The following is a 23,206-nucleotide window of genomic DNA, read 5'->3' on the forward strand; positions in this document are numbered from 1 at the left end:
TTCAGTGGCTGGTGAGCCGACGCAGACTCACAGGTGCCGACGGAATAAACACAATCGCACACGTCACGTATATATTATCAGTGTCTCAGGTAAAAATATATATTTAGAAACACAAAGAGCTAGACTTGAAGAGCTACGTTACAGAATGACAAATTGCTCCGGGCTGGAGTGTGGAGGCGGCCCGATGCCCTGAAGGCTGGTCAGCCCTGCGCCAGCAGCCGGGCCCGGCAACGCTCCCTCAGCCTGGCGATGCTGGCTCTGGACAGGCTCCCAGGCTCCGAGAAGATTTTCTGGAACAGAAAGGGATTAGTTTAGACGCCGCAGTGCGTTTCTCCTTCCTGCCCCTGGTAAAGGCTGGGCTGAGGCCCGCTGCTCAGTGAGCGAAGGAAGGTCACCTGTTACCATCACTTTTTAGAACCGAAAGGATGTTAGTGACGGAATAACTCAACCATCAGCACAGGCGCGGCCCGAAGAGTCTGCGGCTTCCCCACGGGGCCCGCCGGGGTGCTGGGAACGCACAGCCCCTTTGACCTTCACTCCAGAAGGGCAGGGGCGCGGGGAGCCCGGTGGGGCGGCCAGAGTTTGGAGCAGAGAAGGGTTTACTGCGGGGCTGAGCAAGGAGAACAGGCGGCTCGTGCCCCCAAAAGGCCCAAACTCCGGGAAGGGCTTCAGCAAAGCATTTTCAAGGCCAGATGAGGGAGGGGGTCCCAGGGTGTGTGATCAGCTCTGCACAGTTCTCTGGTTGTCGGTGAGGTCACAGGGTCACATTATCAATCCTCAGGCGTCAGAAGGGCTGGGGGCGACATTCCTTGGTTTTAGCATCTGAAAAACTCAGGAAACGTGCATGAGATACGATTATCTGGGTACTTCAGAGGAGCCACAGCAGAGGAGATGGGGGAGGGGTCTGCCCTGGGAAGGCCCACAAGGTCTTGCTCCGTTACACTTGGGTCACGTTTAGTACTTTAAAAATTTGAATCCAATCCATAAAATGTCTCAGATTCTGAAGCCCGAGGCTCTGAGCTCCTGGAATTAAAATTCAGTAACATCTTGTCCAATTTTCATTCTTTTGGTGTTTCTTTGTTTTTGTGGTAAAACCCACATATTGGGTTGCCCAAAAAGTGCCTTCGGTTTTTAAGTAAAAATAAAAGACTCATTTTCACCAAGAACTTTATTGAACAATGTATTCACCCTTTTGTTCCACTACCTTCTGCCGTTTTCCAGGCAACTTCATAATTCCTTCTTCCCCAAACTTTTATCTTTCTGAGCAAAGAACTGTCCCAGGTGCCTCTTACAGTCTTTCAGGGAATTGAACTTTTTTCCATTAAGAGAATTTTGTAAAGACCAAAATAAATGGAAATCCGAAGATGCAACGTCTGGTGAATACCGAGGATGAATCAGAATTTACAAACTGTAACAAGCTGTAACAGCTTTTGCCTGGTCATTAAAGAAACATGCGGTCTTGCGTTATCCTGATGCAAGATTATGTGTTGTTTTCTGTTGACTAATTCTGGACGCTTTTCATCGAGTGCTGCTTTCAGTTGGCCTAACTGGGAGCAGTACTTGTTGGAATTAATCGTTTGGTTTTCTGGAAGGAGCTCATAATAGAGGGCTCCCTTCCAATCCCACCATATACACAACATCACCTTCTTCGGATGAAGACTGGCCTTTGGTGTGGTTGGTGATGGTTCATTTCGCTTGCTCCACAATCTCTTCCATTCCACATTATTGTACAGTATCCACTTTTCATCGCACGTCACAATTTGTTTTAAAAACAGAATGTTTTCATTACGTTTCAGTAGAGAACTGTATGCGGAAATACGGTCAAGGTTTTTTTCGCTTAACTTATGTGGAACCCAGACATCAAAGCAATACACATAACCAAGCTGGTGCAAATGATTTTCAACGTTTGATTTGGATAGTTTGAGTATGTCGGCTATCTCCCATGTGGTATAACATTGATTGTTCACAATTAATGTCTCAATTTGATCGCTATCAACTTCAACTGGTCTACCCAACAGGGGAGCATCGTCCAGCGAGAAATCTCCAGCACGAAACTTCGCAAACCACTTTTGGCACGTTCCAGCAGTCACAGCACCTTCTCCATACACTGCACAAATCTTTTTTTGCATTTTGGTTGCGTTTTTACCTTTATTGAAATAATAAAGCATAATATGCTGAAAATGTTGCTTTTTCCCTTCCATCTTCAATATTAAAATGGCTACACAAAAATTCACCAATTTTGATGTCTTTTCTTAAAAGCCGTCACAATACAATCTAACAAAACTGTTTTTTTAAAATGTCTTTATTGGAGTATAACTGCTTCACAATACTGCGCTAGCCTCTGTTGCACAACAAAATGAATCAGCCATATGCATACATACATCCCCATATCTCCTCCCTCTTACATCTCCCTCCCACCCTCCCTATCCCACCCCTCTAGGTGGTCAAAAAGCACCGAGCTGCTCTACCTGTGCTATGTGGCTGCTTCCCACTAGCTATCTGTTTTACATTTGGTAGTGTACATATGTCCATGCCGCTCTCTCACTTTGTCCCAGCTTCCCCTCCCCATCCCCCGCCTTGTCCTCAAGTCCATTCTGTCTACATCTTTATTCCTGTTCTGCCACTAGATTCATCAACACCATTTTTTTTTTTTAGATTCCATATGTATGCGTTAGCATACAGTATTTGTTTTTCTCTTTCTGACTTACTTCACTCTGTATGACAGACTCCAGGTCCATCCACCTCACTACGAATAACTCAATTTCATTCTTTTTATGGCTGAGTAATATTCCATTGTATGTATGTGCCACATCTTCTTTATCCATTCATCTGTCGATGGACACTTAGGTTGCTTCCATGTCCTGGCTATTGTAAATAGAGCTGCAGTGAACATTGTGGTACATGACTCTTTTTGAATTATGGTTTTCTCAGGGTATATGCCCAGTAGTGGAATTGCTGCATCATATGGTAGTTCTACTTTTAGTTTTTTAAGGAACCTCCATACTGTTCTCCATAGTGACTGTATCCATTTACATTCCTGCACCAACAGTGCAGGAGGGTTCCCTTTTCTCCACACCCTCTCCAGCATTTATTGTTTCTAGATTTTTTGACGATGGCCACTCTGACTGGTGTGAGGTGATACCTCATTGTAGTTTTGATTTGCATTTCTCTAATAATTAGTGACGTTGAGCATCTTTTCATGTGTCTCTTGGCCATCTGTACGTCTTCTTTGGTGAAATGCCTATTTAGGTCTTCTGCCCAATTTTTAATTGGGTTGTTTGTTTTTCTGAAATTGAGCTCCATGAGCTGTTTATATATTTTGGAGATTAATCCTTTGTCCATTATTTCATTTGCAAATATTTTCTCCCATTCTGAGGGTTGTCTTTTCGTCTTGTTTATGGTTTCCTTTGCTGTGCAAAAGCTTCTAAGTTTAATTCAGTCCCATTTATTTTTGGTTTTATTTTCATTACTCTAGGAGGTGGGTCAAGAAAGATCTTGCTGTGGTTTATATCAGAGAGTGTTTTTCCTATGTTTGCCTTTAACAGTTTTATAGTGTCTGGTCTTACATTTAGGTCTTTAATCCATTTGGAGTTTATTTTTGTGTATGGTGTTAGGGAGTGTTCTAATTTCATTCTTTTACATGTAGCTGTCCAGTTTTCCCAGCACCACTTATTGAAGAGGCTGTCTTTCTCCATTGTATGTTCTTGCCTCCTTTGTCGTAAATTAGGTGCCCACATGTGGGTGGGTTTATCTCTGGGCTTTCTATCCTGTACCATTGATCTATATTTCTGTTTTTGTGCCAGTACCATACTGTCTTGATTACTGTAGCTTTGTAGTATAGTCTGAAGTCAGGGAGCCTGATTCCTCCAGCTCCGTTTTTCTTTCTCAAGATTGCTTTGGTTATTCAGGGTCTTTTGTGTTTCCATACGAATTGTAAAATTTTGTGTTCTAATTCTGTGAAGAATGCCATTGGTAATTTGATAGGGACTTCATTGAATCTGCAGATTGCTTTGGGTAGCATAGTCATTTTCACAATATTGATTCTTCCAATCCAAGAACACTGTATATTTCTCCATCTGTTTATGTCATCTTTGATTTCTTTCCAGTGTTTTATAAAGTTTTCTGAGTACAAGTCTTTCACCTCCTTAGGTAGGTTTATTCCTAAGTATTTTATTCTTTTTGTTGTGATGGTAAATGGAATTGTTTCCTTAATTTCTCTTTCTGATTTTTCATTGTTAGTATATAGGAATGCCAGAGATTTCTGTGCATTAATTTTGTGTCCTGCTACTGTACCAAATTCATCGATTAGTTCTAGTAGTTTTCTGGTGGCATCTTTAGGATTCTCTATGTAGAGTATCATGTCATCTGCAAACAGTGACAGTTTTACTTCTTTTCCAATTGGTATTCCTTTTATTTCTTTCTCTTCTCTAATTGCTGTGGCTAGGACTTCCAAAACTCTGTTGAACAAAATTGTTTTGAATGAAGTTAAAGACAACTAAGTGCTACTAGAGCCATCTTATGGAGAAAATGACGAACCTTTTGGCCCACCCAATAACTTACAGCCTAACCACTCCAGGTGTGTGGCTGGGTAGTGTAAGCTATGCTCAGATGTTGGGCATCAGATCTCCAGAACGTTCTCATCTTCCCAAACCCAACTCTGTCCCCAGCACCGCCCCTTCTGTCTCTATGAATCTGACTCCTCCAGGGGCCTCACATATGTGGAATCAGACAGTTTTTTTCCTTTTGTGACAAATTACTGAGCATAATGTCCTCCAGGTTCATCCACGTGGTAGCAGGTATCAGGACTTTCCTTTTTAAGGCTGGATAAAATCCCATTGCATGGATGGACCACATTTTGTTTATCCGTGCATCTGTACGGGCATTCAGGTTGTTTCCATGCCTTGGCTATTGTGATGCTGCAATGAATGTGGGCGGGCTGGGGTCTCTTAGAGACCCTGATTTCATTTCCTTTGGGTAAATGCCCAGGAGTGGGATTGCTGGATCTTATGGTGGTTCTATTTTTAGTTTTTTGAGGACCTCCATACCGTTTTTCACAGTGCCTGCACCAATTTACATTCCTACCAGCAATGTATGAATAGGGCTCCCTTTTCTCCACGTCCTCACCAACATTTGTTATTTGTGGTCTTTTTGATGACGGCCATTCTGACAGGTGTGAGGCAATAGCTCAGTGTGGTTCTGACTGGCGTTTCCCTGACGGCGAGTGATGTTGAGCATCTTTTCATGTACCTGTTGGCCATCTGTATGTCCTGTTTGGATAGGGTCTGTTCAGGCCCTCTGCCCACTTAAAACTTTAAAAAAAACATTTTGGCCATGTTGCGCGGCATGTGGGATCTTAGCTCCCTGACCAGGGATCAAACCTGTGCCCCCTGCATTAGAAGCGTGGAGTTTTAAGCACTGGACCACCAGGGAAGTCCCTCTGCCCATTTTTCTTTTTCTTTTCTAAAAATTTATTTATTTATGGCTGTGTTGGGTCTTCGTTGTGGTGCGCGGGCTTCAGTAGTTGTGGTATGTGGGCTCAGTCGTTGTGGCTCGCGGGCTCTAGAGCGCAGGCTCAGTAGTTGTGGCGCACGGGCTTAGTTGCTCCGCGGCATGCGGGATCTTCCCGGACCAGGGCACGAGCCCATGTCCCCTGCATCGACAGGCGGACTCTCATGCACTGCGCCACCAGGGAGGCCCGCTCTGCCCATTTTTAAACGTAATTCCTTGGCTCCTTGTTGGGCTGTGGTCTCTGTGTGTCTGGATGTTGACCCCTTAGCAGATGTGGTTTGCACAGTCTCTCCTGTTCTGTGAGTTCCCTCTTCACTCTGCTGCCAGTGTCCATTGCTGCACAGAAGCCCTGATTTTGCTTTTGCCCTTCTTGCGTGGGCTCTTTTCGTTTTGACTGCCCACAGCAGCTCAGAAGACGGTCGGGGCCGTCGGTGAGCAGACTAAGCAAGGAAGAAACCAGATTTGAGAAGTGGAAGCAGGAAGGGTCTCAGAGTTGCTTCCAGTAACCGAGAAACTGCTTCACAACGAGGAGGAGAGAAGGTGCCTGGGGGGCGGGGTGAGAGCACCTGGGAGCAAGTGCCCAGCGGGCCAATGACCTGAGAACAAAGTCTTCAGATGGGTTTGGCTGTCCTCTACCCATTACGTTGCTCTCAGCTGCCAATGAGACCATGGCTTTCATTCTCAAGGAAATTCTAGATGTTGTCACACAGGATTTCAGAGAGGTTTGACCTATGAACCGCAGTTTTGCTGAAATGCATATACAACTTTGTAGAGACCCCTGAGAAAATAAGACCAGGGCCACCTCCCTGCCAGCGTCCCATGATGGCCACACCTGTCGTGGGCAGACACATGTTTTTACACAGTGGTTTTTCTGCCGTGTGGGGAGACCACCCCGCCGATCCATGTCCACTCAGCTCACAGGGCCCAGAACACCTTTGGGCCAGAACACCGGCTACACCCGCCATGGACACACGTCCGCCTGCAGCCATCACACAAGCAGGCCAGGCGCCTGCACTAACTGAGCACCTACTGTGTGCGGGTGCCCTGCTCCACACAGACGGACTCGCACCACCTCGGAAGCATCAGCCCGAGTCCAAGGGCTGGACGCCAAAGTTGCACTGTCTGACTCTATTTGTTCCAAAGTCCAGGAGGCCGAGCCACAGGGACAGAGCAGGGCATTAGCTGGGGCTGGGGCGCCCTTTGGGGAGAAGAAAACGCCTGGGCCCAGTGACGCAGCTGCACCACCCACTGAGTGGAAGGCACTGAAGAGCTCTGAAATCTCCAGGTAAAGGGTGAATTGTACTGGGGTCTTCATTTACTGAAACCAAACACCTAAACAGCCCTAGGCTGCAGGACCTCCTCGCCAGGGGTCTCGTACCCTGGGGGTTGGGGGAGGGGTCACGCCATCAGTGCAGCTATTTCAAATAGGAAGCTGAGGAACACAATGGGCCGGGAGTCCGGGTCAGCGCTCCCCCCTCCCAGGGTCACTCCCGGGCTGGGCTTCACGCCCTCATCCCAGTCGTCCCCCCGTAAACCCCTCCCCCCAGCCCACGCCTTCCCGCGGGCCTGTGGGATGCAGCATCCACTTCGTTCACTCATGTGATCTGAGTTGTCCACACGGCCTGCGCCAGGCCCAGGGCCCAGTAGGGAGGGACAGACAGGCGTGACCCCACCAAGGCCGGAGAGAAGTCGACAGGCGTAGGGCTGAACAGAAATGGGGGACCCGGTGTAGACTGGGTCATCGGGAAAGCCTGGGATGGGGGCGGTCACCTCCCAGGCCCGGGAGAAACCAAGGTGTGGATCCAACGGGGCTCCCAGGGGGGCCCCAGGTGGCACCCGGCCCCACCCCTGGGCTGACGGCACAGGAGGGGAGCACGGGTGAGCACCCTGGGTCTGCCGGGTGCCCCGGGCTCCAGGAGAAGCTGGCCTGGAAGGGCTGGAGCCCCTCCCTGGGCTGCTTAGTGGGGAGGGCCGGACAGCCCGCGCAGGGAGGCCGGCAGGGCGCTGACACCCACCCGCATGAAGGTGTGGCATTCGGTCACGAAGTTCCCTCTGGTGATCTCCTTGAACTTCTCACAGATGTCGGGGATGCTGGCGGCTTCCAAGATCAAGGCCTGATGTTGCTTGATGAGGGTCAGCGCCACCCGGAAGATGATCTTGGAGCCCTCGTTGAACAGACAATCCCAGATGCGAAGCACAGTCTGCAGAGGAAGAGACAGCATGTCAGCGCGTGGCCGCCCAGTCGGCCCCAGTCCGAGCCAGGCGCCCTCACCTCCACGGGCAGGACGTCCACAAACAGGCAGATGAACCAGCGCGACACGACCAGGGTCCACAGCAGGCCGTGACTGTCCATCAGGGCCGCCACCGCCGGCAGCTTGGTCCTTACCAGCTCCCCGAGGACCTCCTGGTCCGTCTTCAGGCCCAGCATCGAGGGGCTGTAGTAATCTGCACGGGGACAGGGGAGAAGCAGGGACGTGGACCCCACAGACCATAGCCCCTGACAACCGCGACCCTCGCTCCCCCTGAGCCGTGAGGGGGGCCACCCCCAGGGACCCTTTCCAGAGGATGACCCAGGGCAAGATCCCAGCCACAGGGATGCAGGAACTCCTGGGAGCAATGCCCAGAGTGGGGCCCCGGGCCCCAGCACTCCGGACCGCAATGCCCCACTGGGCATCTGTCACAACCTGATGGAAAGCAGGGACGTTTGCAACCCAAGATCAGGCAGCCAGCCAACAGTGGGCGCAACCAAGTGTCCGCCTATGGATGGACGGGAAAACCGAACGTGTGAGCGTCCTGGCCCCCCCAAAGTGTCCTGGGCACCCCCCAGCACAGAACACCACCCCTCTTGTGTCACGTGTCCTATTTTCCTCTCGTGGAGAAGATGCAGGTGAACGTTACAGGAGAGCATCAGACAGACCAACGCTTCCAACCGCGTGACTGTCCTCTGAACGGACACTTTCTTGCCAAGGAATTTTCTAGCTTAATGTCATGTATTATAATAAATCTTAATGCTTAAACTTTGCTATAAAAATAGGAATAAAATAAAATAATAAAACAGGGGGTCTTCCCTGGTGGCGCAGTGGTTAAGAATCCACCTGCCAAGGCAGGGGACAGGGGTTTGAGCCCTGGCCGGGAAGATCCCACTTGCTGCGGAGCAACTAAGCCCGTGTGTCACAACTATTGAGCCTGCACTCTACAGCCCGTGAGCCACAACTACTGAGCACACACGCCACAACTACTGAGCCTGTGCTCTAGAGCCCACAAGCCACAACTACTGAGCCCACGTGCCACAACTACTGAGCCTGTGCTCTAGGGCCCGTGAGCCACAACTACTGAGCCCACATGCCACAACTACTGAGCCTGTGCTCTAGAGCCCGCGAGCCACAACTACTGAGCCCACGTGCCACAACTACTGAGCCTGTGCTCTAGAGCCCGTGAGCCACAACTACTGAGCCCGCAGGCCACACTACCGAAGCCCACGTGCCCAGAGCCCATGCTTCACAACAAGAGAAGCCACGGCAATGAGAAGCCCACGCACCGCAATGAAGAGTAGCCCCTGCTCGCCACAACTAGAGAAAAGCCCACGCGCAGCAACGAAGACCCAACACAGCCAAAAATAAATAAATAAAATAAATAAAAAAATTTTAAAATAATAAAATAAAGTAGGAAAACATGGTACGCGTTCTGTGCCCACTGCCACACAGTTTGGTCATTCACCATAGCAAAGGGAAAGACGTTCTTGTTAATTAAGTATTTGGGTTAAAATAGAATCGTTATGAGTATCAACACGACATCACGGTCACACCACTGGTTTTCAGAGCGTGTGCACACGCTAAACCACGCTCAGTACTAAAGACCCCAAAAATCCGTTACTAGAAGCCTGTTCAGTTATAAATACCCGGGACTGAAGCTTCCTTCCCTACCACACCCTCCTCTCACTTCTGTTCCTAAACCCTAGGGCCGCTGGCTGTCCTGTCCTGTCAACTAGCAGCGCTCTGGCTCTGGTCCCGGGGGAAAGGGGCAGGCTCCGCTCCCCGTCCTGCAGGGTGCTGAGCCGTCTCAGGGGAGCGCGGCGGAGACAGCGGATTTACGAAGCCGTGAGCACAGCACGTCCTCATTCTCGGTTACAGACAGGCTTAGGGCAGCTCCCAAAATAGTCAAGGTCACACCCCAAACCCGCCACAGGCCTGAGCCAGTCACAGGAGGGTCGCTGACGACCCCGTGCCCCGGTCTGCCGTGAGCCGCTGATGGCAAACCCCAAGGGCCAGGCCCCGCCTGCAGCCCCCCTCAGCCTGGCCGGCCTGTGCACAGACGCCAAGGACCTTCTCCCCGAGCCAGGCCTCTCCCGGGGTCGCCCCACTTTGCAAACAGCCCAACGGCTGTGTCAGCACGTGGAGAGGGGAGCGCTGCTGCAGGGGCAGGTGGGCCCAGGGGGCCCGGGTACTGTCGCCCCCACAATGAGCCCTGCCCGCCTTTGTCTGGGCTTCACCTTCTGACTTCAGTGGGGCTGCTCCCGGGAGGGGCAATCGTCGCCCGGCTCCCCTGTGTCTCAAGGGGAAACGGGTCAGACCAGCTCTCAGGACGCAAGTGTGTTCGTTCCTAAATGGGCTGCCTCATCAGCAATGTGACATCCCGAGCTGGCCCAGCCCATCCCACCCCCCGTCCCTCCTCTGCAGGCTCAGCAGTCTGAGGGCAGATAGGGCAGGGGTTCCCGGGAGGAAGAGACCCAGACATAACTTTCTTGACGTAAAAAAGAAGCCACTTTAGGTCTGGGCCATCCTGTGATCTAAGCCTGGCCACGATGCCGTCCTTGCAGAAGGATGGGCCTATTTGCATCGTAGTTTGGTTTGACTGAACCTAATAATGATCAGAAATGACATTTTACGGTCTTGAACATCAGTCTGTGTGGCGCACTGCCCCCAGGGGGCCACCTGGAGCCTCGCTCGGCCCTTAGGGCCTCTGTTTATCTCGGTCCCACTGCTATCACCACCAGGCTTTAGGCTTTGTGCCCTGATGTTCCCCAAACCCCCAAAGAGCACCTGGAATTGGTCACGGCGGGAACGTTCATCATAATGCGGTCTCTGACCTAACCGAGCAAACGGTGACCACGGAGCCGTGTGGGCGTTTTGTCTGGAAGCCTGTGAATCTTCTCCCCTGACAGCCGTTCAGGCTCCGCCATGAAGCCGGGGCAGCTGCCCCTCTCCGCACTCCGTCCCCGCGGGCGGCATCCCCCCAGCCCTTGCTGACAGCGGCACAAGCCTGAGGAGAGGCCCCCTCTCCACGGCACCGCCCAGGCTCACCTCCTGGGGGCGCAGAGCTGTGGGTCTGAGCCCAGGCCCCCGTGCCGCCATCCGTGAAGGGGACTCAGCGGTTGGCGTGTGTGGCCTGGCTGCTCCGTGGATCAGACAAGAGCGGGTGCAGGCGAGCCTGGAGCCTGGATGGGCCCCGGCTGCCCTCACCTCTGAACACGCGGCCCCCAGGAGGGGCGGCTGCTCTCCCGGGTGGTCCTGGGCTGAGCCCGGCCCGACCCAGGAAGGCGGGTGGGGGAGGAGGGGGAAGGAAACGGGAGGCGGGCACAGCAGACAAGACCACCAGGGCTCGTCGCGTGGGCAGCCAGAGCCCGTCCACAGTCACCAGGACTTTGCCAGCGGCTGGACCAATCACCGCCATTGTGGCTGGGGGGGTGGGGGTCACATCTGCCCAAGTCCTCTCCCACCCCAGACGGCTCCGGCCACTTCTTGTCCCAAAGGGACCCTACTCTGCAGCTTACCGTCTACGCGGCGCATCACAGAAATTGGTGGTGGTTTATTAACTAAAACAATTAACATTCAATAATAAATAGAAAAGTAGAAACGCATGAGAGGAAAGATCTTCACCTCGAAAGCGGTAACCACAACAGCTGATGGTCACTGCACTCACGGCCATTCACGAGCCCAGCAACGAAGGCTACAAAAGCCCGGCCGCTTGCCTGTCTGCTCACTACAGCCGCGACAATCCCCGCGGTCCAGACACCAGCGGCGCAGACCAGGATGAGGAGCCGAGAGCCCGGCTCAGCCACGTCCAGGCCCCGAGATGCAGCACCGCCTGCTGGGACCCCGCATCTTGCGCGCTCCTGTCTCAACTCAACTGCAGGAAGGTTTTCGACCTCGACTCTCAGACAGTTCCTTCTGTTTCGTCACGTCTTGACTTGTCAGTGGCATCGTTTCGGCAACACCAGAAAGCGACAGTTCCGCTCTTACCGCGAGGACTCAACGTACCCGGGAGTATTCTGCCAACAAGGGCGTCCAACAGCCAGAAGGACTCCTCTTCACTCCTTGTCACCAGAATCAGATACCCCGCTATAAAGTTCATTCCCTGAAATTAGACAAAAGAACAAAAGAAACTCACTGAGGTCTAGACCACCTGCAGATTCTGTAATCGCCTGGCTAACTGCTAACTTTCCGTTTTCCTGGCTTTTCCCTAAAACTTGCCTGATTCTGGAACGACCTTTCAGTGGAGCTACAGCGTCTAAGGCTCTGCCATCTAGTGACACGTGTAGTTGGGCCCATGACTCCTGACTTAGAACAAGCCAGGGCCTCGTGTTCATGAAACTGTATCGGGGGGAAACCACACCAGCAACCACACTTCCTAGGAACGGTAAGGCGCGTGGTCTGACACTCGGGGACGTTGAAGTGGAATCTCGTGATAGAGCCCATTTGGGGAAATTCAGGGCGCACAGCGCCAAGGGGGCAGACGCTGCCATATACACACAGCTCAGGACCCTCAGCCGCCAGGGGCGGGTGGACCCGGGAAGGAGCAGCGGTGGCCGAGCGCCGAGTCAGCGTCCCTCCTGCGTGACTGGGTTTCGGGTGACTTCCACTTTCTTCTTTGCTGCTTCTCTACAACTTCTAAAATAAACATGTATTTCTCTAGCAATAAGGGGAAAATCCAGCTCTCGTCAACCAACAAGTTAAATTTGGACCCAGACACACCACCCGCAGAGGCTACGGGTCACCAGCGAGACAGCCATGGAGAAGCCAGCCCCCCGACCCCGGGACCTCGGACTCCTGCCTGTGGGGCTGAGAGACGATCGACTCCTGTCCTGTGCGTCTCTCAGCCGGTGGCACGATGTCACGGCAGCCATAGGAGGCTCGTGTGTGTGTGTGTGTGTGTGTGTGTGTGCGCGCGTGTGTGTGTGTACATATATGCGTGTATTTCCCAAAAGCCAGCAGAGCTTTGGCATCAGGCTCATGTTTAAAATTGTGTGGGTTATTTTTTAACACTATTTTTAAGACCCACAAGAACAGCAACTAGAATAACCTAAGGACAGTTTCTCAGCCACCCTGTCTCCCCGACTCCTGAAGGCCAGCTCCTGCCCCAGGACAGGACGTTAAGGGCAGTCGTAACAGGTGACAGTGACAGGGATTCCCTCGGAAGAACAGATCCGCCCAGCTGTGTCTTTCCCACAGGCACCCCCTGTGGAACAGCGGCCTGAAAACAACCTGGGAATCACGCCGGCTGCTCTGAACGGCGTCCTCACGTGTCTTTGCTGCTGGTCTTTTCAAAGCTCCCGCCTCACTCCTTCCTGCGACACCCCGTCCCCCCGGAGCCGAGGCCACACCACGTGCCGTCCACCCGGGACACGAGCTGCCGGGGCCGCCCCAAGTAGGCGTCCGTGTCCCCTGCGCCCCGCCCGGCGCTCGTGGTCCCGGCCCTGGAGCCACCTGGGACCGTCGGTGCTACCACCCAGGGCCTGCCTTCCTCTCGGGGACGCCTTGGCCCGGCCTCTGGCTCAGGGGGCACAGGGGCCTCGCACGCAGGGACAGGAGCCCCCAACCACAGCCCCTGGCCCCTGCCCACACCCGCCGGGACCCGGCAGCCTCTGGAGTGCAGGGCGGGAGGGCACGGTCCCTTCGGCTCCCGACCAGCTCCCCTCGCTTTCTGGGTCGTGAACACTGTCCCTTCGATGCTCCAGAAGGAGAGTCTCCAGGGAGGGACGAGAACTGATTCCTGCCACGTGACAGGCAGCTCCGCGCAGCAGGAACAAAGCAAGACCCTTGTCACCTCTCACTGCCGGCTGATCCGGCTCCCGGAAACAGCCTCGAAGGGCTGGCCTACCGCGCGCGTGCACGCTCAGACACACATGCACACGCCCACCCTCTGCACCAAGACGAGAAGGTGCCGGTCAGCACAGCCCGTGCTCACCTCACCTGCTCCCCCTTCCCGCCGCCCCGTCTCCGTGGGCTGGCACCGCTGGGAGACGGTGAAGTCCCAGCCTGTGTCGGGGGGGGACCTGGCAGCCCAGGACCAGGCTCACGTCCCTGCCGGGGCTGCGGGCGCCGGGGGCTCACCTGGCAGTAGCCCACGCCGCGGTTGTGGTGTCCGTAGGCCAGCAGCACGTTGTACAGGGTCCTCTGCAAGCAGGGGTCCGAGCCCTTCCGGAACCGCACGTTGTCAGGGAAGGTCCTGTTCATGTCTGGGAGGAAATCCGCAGCGCAGGCCGCTCAGGGCTGGGGACAGAGACGGCTCCGCGACGGACCCGGACCCTTCCTGACCTCCACCATCAGCCGGCCTCGGGGGCGCAGAGGCGGCCCCCCGGGGCCCCTGTCCCGCGGCAGCCTGGCCCGGGGACACTGGTGGGCACGGCAGCCCTTCCTCTCGAGTCAGCAAGGACGAGAGCGGGCTCCTCGGTGAGGCCGGGCTGCCTGGGCCCTGGTGGCTCCTGCCGTCCCCGCGCCCCCCGCTTAGCTGGGGAGGAGGTGGGGTGACAGGCGAACAGGTTACAGAAAACTTCGGACAATTTTCCCAGCTCTGGAGACTGAACACATGAGGAGGCAGGACTCCCCGAGATCCCCGTTTAGAGACAAACAGACAAAAGGGAAAACTAAGCACGAGATAAACTCCTCGCCTCTGGCTTCCGTCTGCAGGACAGTCCCCCTCCCCGCCCGGGCCGGACGCCTGCCTTACGGAGCTGCGATCCTGTGAAGCGAGGACGGGGTCACAGCAAGGAGGGCGGGGGTCAGCTAACAACCGCTGTGGCCCTGCTTGGATCAGAGCAGCGGTGTCCACGCGGCAGCGGGACTCTCGGACACAGCTGATAGCTGGAGGCCTCCCCACTGCTGCAGGAATTCTGCCCCCGGGCTCCGGCCCAGGCCTGGTCTCTGCCCACGAAAACCAGCTCTGAGCCGAACAGCACGCTGCCTGCCTCAAAGCACGTAAGTTTTCATTGTATGTTTTTTACAAAGAAGAGTTTTTTCCTGGAATTCTGAACCTTCCAAAAACTGGCATCCACCACAGGGAAACGAGCGGTTTTCACTAATTCAGACTAGAGCGACCATCAGTGCCCATTGCTACATAATGTTTTCTATGGTGAGATGTTTCTCCATGTTTTGAAATCTCTCTACTCGTACCCCACTGCCATGCTAGAGGCAGACACGGCGGGACGTCTGGTCTGCACTTACGTGGCACGAAGCACCCGCTCTACTGTCCCTATAAAATGACTGATCCAGACTCTTCAAAAATAGACCTAGAGGGCTTCCCTGGTGGCGCAGAGGTTGAGAGTCCGCCTGCCGATGCGGGGGACACGGGTTCGTGCCCCGGTCCGGGAAGATCCCACATGCCGCGGAGCGGCTGGGCCCGTGAGCCATGTCCGCTGGGCCTGCGCGTCTGGAGCCTGTGCTCCGCAACGGGAGAGGCCACAACAGTGAGAGGCCTGCGTACCGCAAAAAAAAAAAAAAAAAAAAAAAAGACCTAGAATCATCACGTGACCCAGCAATTCCACTTCTGCGCATGTACCCAAAACACTGAAAGCAGGGTCTCTAAGAATTATTTGCACACCCCCGTTCATGCAGCATAACTCACAGTGGCCAGAGGGTGGAAGCAGCCCAAGTGTCCGTGGACAGATGATGGATAAACATAACGCAGTCTCTACACATAACAGAATGTTGTTCAGCCTCAGAAAGGAAGGGAATCCCGACACACGGTCAACGTGGGTGAACCTTGAGGCCGAACCTCGAGGCCGTTACGCTCAGTGAAATAAGCCAGACGCCAAAGGACAAATACTGTATCATTCCAGCCATATGAAGTCCCTAGAGGCGTCAAATTCATAGAGACAGAGTGTGGATGATGGGAGGCAGGGGAGGGGATGGGGACTTAGTGCTTAATGGGGACAGAGGTCAGGTTGGAAAGACACAAAGGTCCATTTTATGTGTCCAAAAACTCTGCACTAAACAGAGCCTTTAAAATTCATTCTTCAAACAAACAGCCACAGTCTACTTTATTTAACACGATCGGCCTTCGCTTGGACCTGAGGTCTCTTCCCACCCTGAATCAGCACGTCTGGCCCTGAGGAGGGACCCCCGCACGTGTGCCTGCAGGGTCATGGCAGTGTCTGTTCTGAGCCCTTTGGCCAGGGTTTGCTGTGGCATCAGGATGCAGCCAGCAGGCTCAGCGCCCCAGTGCCCCCCACCCCATCTCCAGCGCTGGGATCTGAGACCCCTACTCCTTACGCTGGGGACACACCACTTTCCTCAACGTTACAAGTCAGTCCAACCTCTCTGACATTTAAAGTAATCAAAATTTTTTAATGAAGTATTTGTGTTTAAATCTGTACTTCTCAAAAGCTGTTCAAGTCAGAAAGGCAGATGTATTTCCTAAAAATCTAATTATTCAATTTAGGTTAAACATTTTTTTGAGTACTTTGAACTTTTTTTTTTTTTTTTTGCGGTACGCGGGCCTCTCACTGTTGTGGCCTCTCCCGTTGCGGAGCACAGGCTCCAGACGCGCAGGTTCAGCAGCACGGGCCCAGCCGCTCTGCGGTATGCGGGATCTTCCCGGACAGGGGCACGAACTCGCGTCCCCTGCATCGGCAGGCGGACTCTCAACCACTGCGCCACAAAGGAAGCCCGAGTACTTTGAACTTTAAAGAGCCCATGAGCCTATCCCTATGGGACCAGTGAGGAAATTGGAGGAAAAAGAAGATAGAAGCTCAAAATACGAGCATCCCTGGACACTCAGAGTATGACATAAAGAGAGGGCTCTGGTGTGTGGCTTCCTGCACGTGTGCAGCTGTGTCTGTGAGTCCGCGGGGGTCGCCCAGCCCACGTCCCTCCTGTACTGACCGCTAGCTCAGCGGCCTCGCATTCCTGGAGGGATTCTTCTCAGAAGAAATCTGGTCTTTCTAGTACCATTTTCCTTACCACCTAGCTAGACACACAAATATTTTCTGAACCAGTTCAAATCACTGTCCTCCCCTCGTGAATGCCTGAGTTTTGATTTTCCTTTCAGAAAACTGAAATCAGTTGGTGCATCTTTAACCACGTAACTTTCCTTATCAACATCACAGCATCACCGGGTGCTAACACAGTTTCCTTCTGGGGGTGCCACCCAGCCCCCATATCCCGGGGGACGGACCCCGTGCGTCACCTGTCCTGATGGCCTCCTCCAGGCTGTCATCCCTCTCTCCCTGGAGGAGATGGCGGTAGTAGCCGGGGTTCTGGTCCATCTGGGCCTGGGCTCCGCTCACCCCCATCCAGACGCGGGCCCGGTGCTCTAGCGGGATGCCCTTCCGGATGTAGCGCTTCACTGAAACGGAGGGAAGGGCAGCGTCACACAGCCCGCTGGGCGCTTCCCGAGGCCAGAAACCACAGGGTTTGCTTCTGGCTCTCACCGCCATCAGTCAGTCAGACATAAAAAAGGTGCAAAACTTCACGTACCTCCACCAAACTGATACGTGCGCTCATTACAGAATTCCACTCTCCGTCCCCAAGCTGAGCCCAGTCCGGAGGCTACAGCAGCCCTGATACCTCTAGCTCGCTGTCAGCACAAGAATACGGGCTGCGAGGGTCACCTCCAGTCCCCACCCTGCCCGCCCCTCGGCCTGTGCCGGACGCCGAGGCACCAGCCGTATTTAACAGAAAATGATTATAGGCTACAATCAAGAAAAGCACTATTGCTAAAATCTTGAACTCAAACTGATGGTCACCTGTACGGGAGCACCTGAAAAGAGGCTTCCTGGAGGCCATGCCTCGAGCACCTGCCTGCTCCTGGGAGGGCGTGTGGGACAGGAAACGCACGGCAAACGTGTGCAGAAGGATGCGGGATGACGAGGGACGCCCAGAAGAAGGAAAGGACAGATTTTAACACCAGCCGCCAAAGGCAAAGAAAACTCGAGAAACCCTTTGCCAGTTTAGAAGCGTGTTGTAGGATCACGTCTGGGCCAGAACGTCTTGGCCAGCGTGGCTTGGTCTGGTCATTCTGTTATGGGGACGTGACGTTTTACCTCCAACTTAGTACGATTTACACGAGCCCTCAGGGGTCAGCGTGACCAGCAGCGCCCAGAGTGGATTAATCCTCTTCTTGCAACAGCAAGGGGACGGACAGGTCAGGCCTAACTTGGGAGGGGACCATTCCCACTGTGACGGAGCAAAAGCAAGGGACACGCAGAAATCAACAGGAACTCCACGTATGAACAGCAAACCGCTGAAGTAAAAACACTGAGACAGTATTGCTTACAATAGCACCAAAAATGAAAGGAGAAATATTTAGGTATAAATCTAACAAAACATCTGCAAAGAGAAATCAAAGAACTAAATAAACGGAGAGAGACGCCAATACACCTTCAGGATCCCTCCCGCTGCCCTGTAGCTGCCGCCACAGCCACCCAGGCCTCTGCCGACGTCCAGGCCTGCAGGTCAGCCGCCCATGATCACGCAGGAGGGGCTCCTGAAGGCGACCGACTGTTCTGAACCTTACCTGTGGCGGGGATTACCTGACTGTGCATTTGTCTACACTCATAGACCTGTACGCCAAGAAGAGCGAATTTCACTGCAAATTTTTAAAAATTAATATAAAGTATAAAAAGGAAAGTGCACACTGGTTAAACCCCTCATACTGTGCCTCAGCAGCCCCGACCTTGAGTAGGCCTCAGTCTCTTAACCTGTGAAATGGGAACAAAGCACAGCCCAGTGCCTGAAATACAGTCAGGACTCGGGGCTCTCGGCTGGCTGTAAGAACAGTAACAACACCCAGAAGTTTCAGAGAATAAAGGCTTCTGTTACTTTCGTTGTTTGTTATCTGAATTTACTAAGTTTCTTTGGAAGAGAAAGAAAACGGTTTTCCCATCCTCAGAGACTGACAATTCCCCAAGGGCAGGGCTAACCCATGCGTCCTCCTGGACATTTGGAGGAGTGTAAAATATGTGGTAAAAACAGTTGGCAATTTCTTAAAAAGAAGCTAGACCGCAAAGAATTAACTCCCAGCTGTCTGCCCCAAAAAAGTTAAGCAGATCCCCAGGTTTTTTATATTTGTCTTTAAAATACGTTTTGCAACTTCATTCTCATTTAGATGGTGCTAATACCCTAGCTCACTGGGCAGGAGACATAGAAGAAGCAAACGGGACGGAGCTTTTCCCTCACCAAGTGCCTTCACACCAAGACGGAAAGGAACGTAAGGATAGCTTCCAGGTCGAGCACTGAGAGCAAGCGATCTCAGGCTCTGGTGGATACTCGCCACAGACAAAGAAAAAGAAGAAGAAAAAGAAAAGCTTCATCGTATCCACAGCTAGCGTCCCCAAGCGGGGTGAGTTTCAGCTGTCATCTGAAGACTTGCTGGATGCCAGGATTTGTGGGTAATCGCGTGACTGACTGGAGACAAGACGGAAGTCCTCTCAAAAAAAGAACAAACACGGTAGGACCCAAAAAGCCAGAAGTAATGAAGGCACGGGAGCAAAGGTGGTCTTTGGGTGTGCTTGCTGGTGTCAGGGTCAGGGTTCCAAACTCAGCTGCCTGGCTCTTACTGCACGAGCTGGGCCCCACAGCCCTCACACGGCCTCCCTTCCCTGGGATGCCACACACCCGACGACACTACGGCCAGCCCAGAACGTCTGGCAGGAAAAAACTGGATGTCCATTTCCTGGATCACACGTCCACTGCTGTCTACACCGACTGCCCCTCCGTTGGAGCCCTGTGGGTGCTGAAGCCTCCCCGGCCATCACAACCGGAAGCCATACCAGCTCCAGCGGCAACGCCCTGGCCCAAAGAACCGTGCAAGCCCACATGCCTCTCGCTGGATGTCCTGAAAGAACTCAGGTCACTATGCTCTCCGGTTCAGCTCGACGGTGAACCCCGTCCCCAGGCCAAAGGCTCACCAGGGATCAAGTATATTTGCTCCTAAACCTGTACGCCAAGTATACTCGCTGCCATGATCAGACAGTTTAACGAACGTTGCATATATTTTATAAAAATTAAAGCAAAAGGGCTTCCCTGGTGGCGCCGTGGTTGAGAGTCCGCCTGCCGGTGCAGGGGACGCGGGTTCGTGCCCCGGGCCGGGAAGATCCCACATGCCGTGGAGAGGCTGGGCCCGTGAGCCATGGCCGCTGAGCCTGCGTGTCCGGAGCCTGTGCTCCGCAACAGGAGAGGCCACAACAGTGAGAGGCCTGCGTACCGCAAAAAAAAAAAAAAATTAAAGCAGAAATAACTGTTATCTCAATAAAAGCAAGTTAAATTTTCAGAAAAAGTTGGTAAGTGCTCCAAAAGGCAAAAGCAAAAGCAAAACAAAACCTTTAAATCAGACAACCTAAAAAGTCGAGGAAAAGACTAAAGATGTGGAAGGATTCTGCATTCAGATTGCTTTTATTCCCGATCCACCTGGAAAAAAACCCGGACACTGGAAAATAGATACAACGCGCTAAGTACTGTTTCGGCAGGAAAGATACAGAATTGGTGGACCCTCCCTGTTCAAAGAAAAGATGACAGGATAGAATCAAATGACAAAATCAAAGAGGAATAAACATGCACGTGTGTTTTATAGAAAAACAAAGGCTTATGCGCACATGTACATCTTGCAATGATTCTCTGCATTAACTGACCTCTGGGTCAGCTGGACCCCTGTGTCTATATTGGATAGGAAGTCTTCTCCTGCATTAAAAAGCAAACGACAGGGCCTCCCTGGTGGCGCAGTGGTTGAGAGTCCGCCTGCCGATGCAGGGGATACGGGTTCGTGCCCCGGTCTGGGAGGATCCCACATGCCGCGGAGCGGCTGGGCCCGTGAGCCGTGGCCGCTGGGCCTGCGCGTCTAGAGCCTGTGCTCCGCAACGGGAGAGGCCACAGCAGTGAGAGGCCCACATACCGCAAAAAGAAAAAAAAAAAAAGCAAACGACAGGGCTTCCCTGGTGGCGCAGTGGTTGGGAGTCCGCCTGCCGGTGCGGGGAACACGGGTTCGTGCCCCGGTCCGGGAAGATCCCACATGCCGTGGAGCGGCTGGGCCCGTGAGCTATGGCCGCTGAGCCTGCGTGTCCGGAGCCTGTGCCCCACAATGGGAGAGGCCGCAACAGTGAGAGGCCCGCGTACCGCAAAAAAAAAAAAAAAAAAAAAAAGCAAACGACAGCCCGAGAGTGCAACCTGTTCCTGGGGGGACGTGGGACAGTCACCAGCGGTCACTTCTACGGGAGACTGGGGCCTGGGCAGCAGAGAAACTCAATTCAATTCACATCTTTTAGTGTGATTAAGATGTTCTCCCATGTGCAAAAATTAAGTTTATTCTTATATACTTGTGTGTAACGTTTAAAAACAAATCAAAAGGGAAAAATGAAGCCGACGTTGCTGGAAACACATTAACAGCAGCAGCAACGCAGGGATGGACCTCGGCGTACAGTCACGCAGGATATTAGCTTCGGGGTCTGGAAAGCAAGAAGGGTCAACCTTTGAGGTCTCTTCAGGCTGATTATATGAAACGCTAGTTTACCCATGTTTTTACTAAACACTGTCCACCAGTAACAGCCTTGAGGAGGGAGGACCTGGTTGAGGGTGAAGCCCGGGGTGAGGTCGAGGTCCAGGTCCACCTGCCTCCACCCCACCACCCCGCGTTAATCCCACAAGTATTTCCCAAGCATCTCCTGTGTACTGGGGGGCCCCTTTAAAGGCAAAAATTGACCTGTCACCCCTTGCTTAAACGCTGACTTCTCTCTGCCTGGTGGTGCAACATGTGCCCACCTGTGACCTGGTGCAGGGCCCCTGTCCCACCGCCGGGCCCTCCTCACTACACCCCTAATACTCTGGTCACAACTCAGTACCTGGTGGCTGGGACCCCCGCCCTCACCCCTTAATTGTCATTAATGTCCCATGTCAGGAAGCCCCAGTAGCCCCTCTGCCCCACACTTGAGTTTCCTTAGCTCCCCGGGGCACACTCCCGTCCACCCCTCACCACCTGCCCGCAGGTACCCACGGTCCACCCTCTATCCACAGCGTGAGGAACACTGCAGGCAAACACTCCATTCATTCATTCAACAAGCACTGAAGCAATCATACATCCAAGGCAGCCGGCAGGGAGGGGTCTTTGATCCCAGCAGGGGAAACAAAGGATAAAATAAGTATGACCCACACCGCATAAGACACGGAGGAACAGAAAATAGGCAAGGAAAGGACAGAAGTGTGGGGCCGTGGGGTGAGACGGGAAGGCCTCCTGGAGGTGGCATTCCAGTCCAGACCTGAAGGAGGCGAGGGCACAGCCTGGGGCTGGCGAGAACCCCAAGGAGAAGCGGGGGAAGAGGTGGGGGTGCAGGAAGGACCCCGCGTTCACTCTGCGGGGGCGAGGGAGAGCTCTGCCCAGAAGCGCGCAAGGGCACAGCCCTGGCCACTCTCATTTGGAGGAGCAGGAAATCCACCTTCTTCTGGAAAAAAGGCCATGGTCTCCATCCCTCTCAAAGGACAAGCAGGCCTCATGCCGGAGGGAAGGAGGGCCTGCACCTTGACCGTGCAGCGCCCTCACCTGTGAGCCTGCGCGGGATACGAGCCGGGCTCGCGGCAGCCTCCCCCCCCCCCCCCGAGATCCGAGACCCGAAGGAACCCCAAGCCCTGACCTCCCTGGCGCGCCCGTCACCCGTCGGTCGGGTCACTTGTTGCAAGCCTGGTGGATCAGGCTCCGAACTCACGTGTCATACTCTTCTGGACACCACCGCCTCCCTTTAGAAGTCTGGACCATTTTATGGCTCTTCTGGTGAGTATCGCCAGGTAGGTGGAAAAAAATTCTTCATAAGCTGCATAATCAAAGTCCTCAGGCCTTTCAAACCCGTACGGATCGATCCTACGACACAAGAAGACCCAGAGTAAAGTTCCGCGCGCACGTGGGACGTGGGACCTGCGGCGCCCGGCGCCCGGGGCCCCCCGTGGGGGGCGCGTGTTCCCCCCCCCCGGGTGCAGGAAGGGGCGGCGGGCCGAGCGCGGGCGCGTGCGCAGCGCAGGGGCCGCCCAGGGGCGCGCAGGCGCCGGGCACCACCGCCCCCGCCAGCTCCACGCCACCGGCACCCGCGCCCGCTTTCCCGGGCTGGGCCAGGGGCGCCCGGGCCTCGCGCGCCTACCTGGGGACGCGGTCCCGCGCCGCCTGCGCGCGCCCCGCGGACTCCATGCCGCAAGGGGCGGGAGGGGGCGCCCGGGCCGCGGGGCTGGGGGTGCCAAGTCCACCTCCCGGGACTCTGGGCGCCTCCTGCCTTTCCGCCGGGCCGCGGGCGCCAGGAGGCGGGGCTGGTGGCGGGGGAGGGGCGGGGAAGGAGGGCGGGGGGTAGGAATGGGAATGTCAGGGGAGGGGAGGGCGGGGGCGCGGCTGGCGAGGGAGGGACGGGGCTGGGCCCGAAGGGATGAGGGGGCGGAAGGGGCTGCACCTGCTCCTGCGCCAGGAGCAGCTGGAGCCCGGAGCCTGGGAGGGGCCGCAGCTCGGCCGCCACCCG

The 23,206-nt window shown here is 54.2% G+C and overlaps 1 protein-coding gene across 2 annotated transcripts; it reads right to left on the reverse strand.

The window, feature by feature from the left end:
- Positions 1-74: 74 nt before the first annotated feature.
- On the reverse strand, positions 75-22,998 carry GRTP1 (growth hormone regulated TBC protein 1). 2 transcript variants are annotated; one of them, XM_081215010.1, is made up of 8 exons: positions 22,841-22,998; positions 22,415-22,566; positions 16,912-17,070; positions 13,839-13,963; positions 11,766-11,862; positions 7,781-7,953; positions 7,524-7,709; positions 75-290 (listed from the first exon to the last, which is right to left on the reverse strand). In XM_081215010.1, exons 1-8 carry the CDS (start codon positions 22,885-22,887, stop codon positions 201-203), a joined length of 1,029 nt encoding a protein of 342 aa, XP_081071136.1. In that variant the 5' UTR covers positions 22,888-22,998; the 3' UTR covers positions 75-200. The 2 variants fall into 2 exon arrangements, with proteins under 2 accessions (XP_081071136.1, XP_081071137.1); XM_081215011.1 differs by lacking the exon at positions 16,912-17,070.
- Between the last annotated feature and the right edge of the window lie 208 nt (positions 22,999-23,206).

Source organism: Mesoplodon bidens (genome assembly GCF_964165515.1).
Source record: "Mesoplodon bidens genome assembly, chromosome: 17".
NCBI classification, from domain to species: Eukaryota; Metazoa; Chordata; class Mammalia; order Artiodactyla; family Ziphiidae; genus Mesoplodon; species Mesoplodon bidens.

Coding starts and splice junctions, on each gene's coding strand:
- GRTP1 (XM_081215010.1), bottom strand. CDS start 22,887: ATGGAGTCCGCGGGGCGCGCGCAGGCGGCGCGGGACCGCGTCCCCAG. Junction 13,964..16,911: donor GGAGGAGGCCATCAGGACAG/GTGACGCACGGG, acceptor ATTTCCTCCCAG/ACATGAACAGGACCTTCCCT. Junction 11,863..13,838: donor GCGGCGTGGGCTACTGCCAG/GTGAGCCCCCGG, acceptor GTCTAATTTCAG/GGAATGAACTTTATAGCGGG.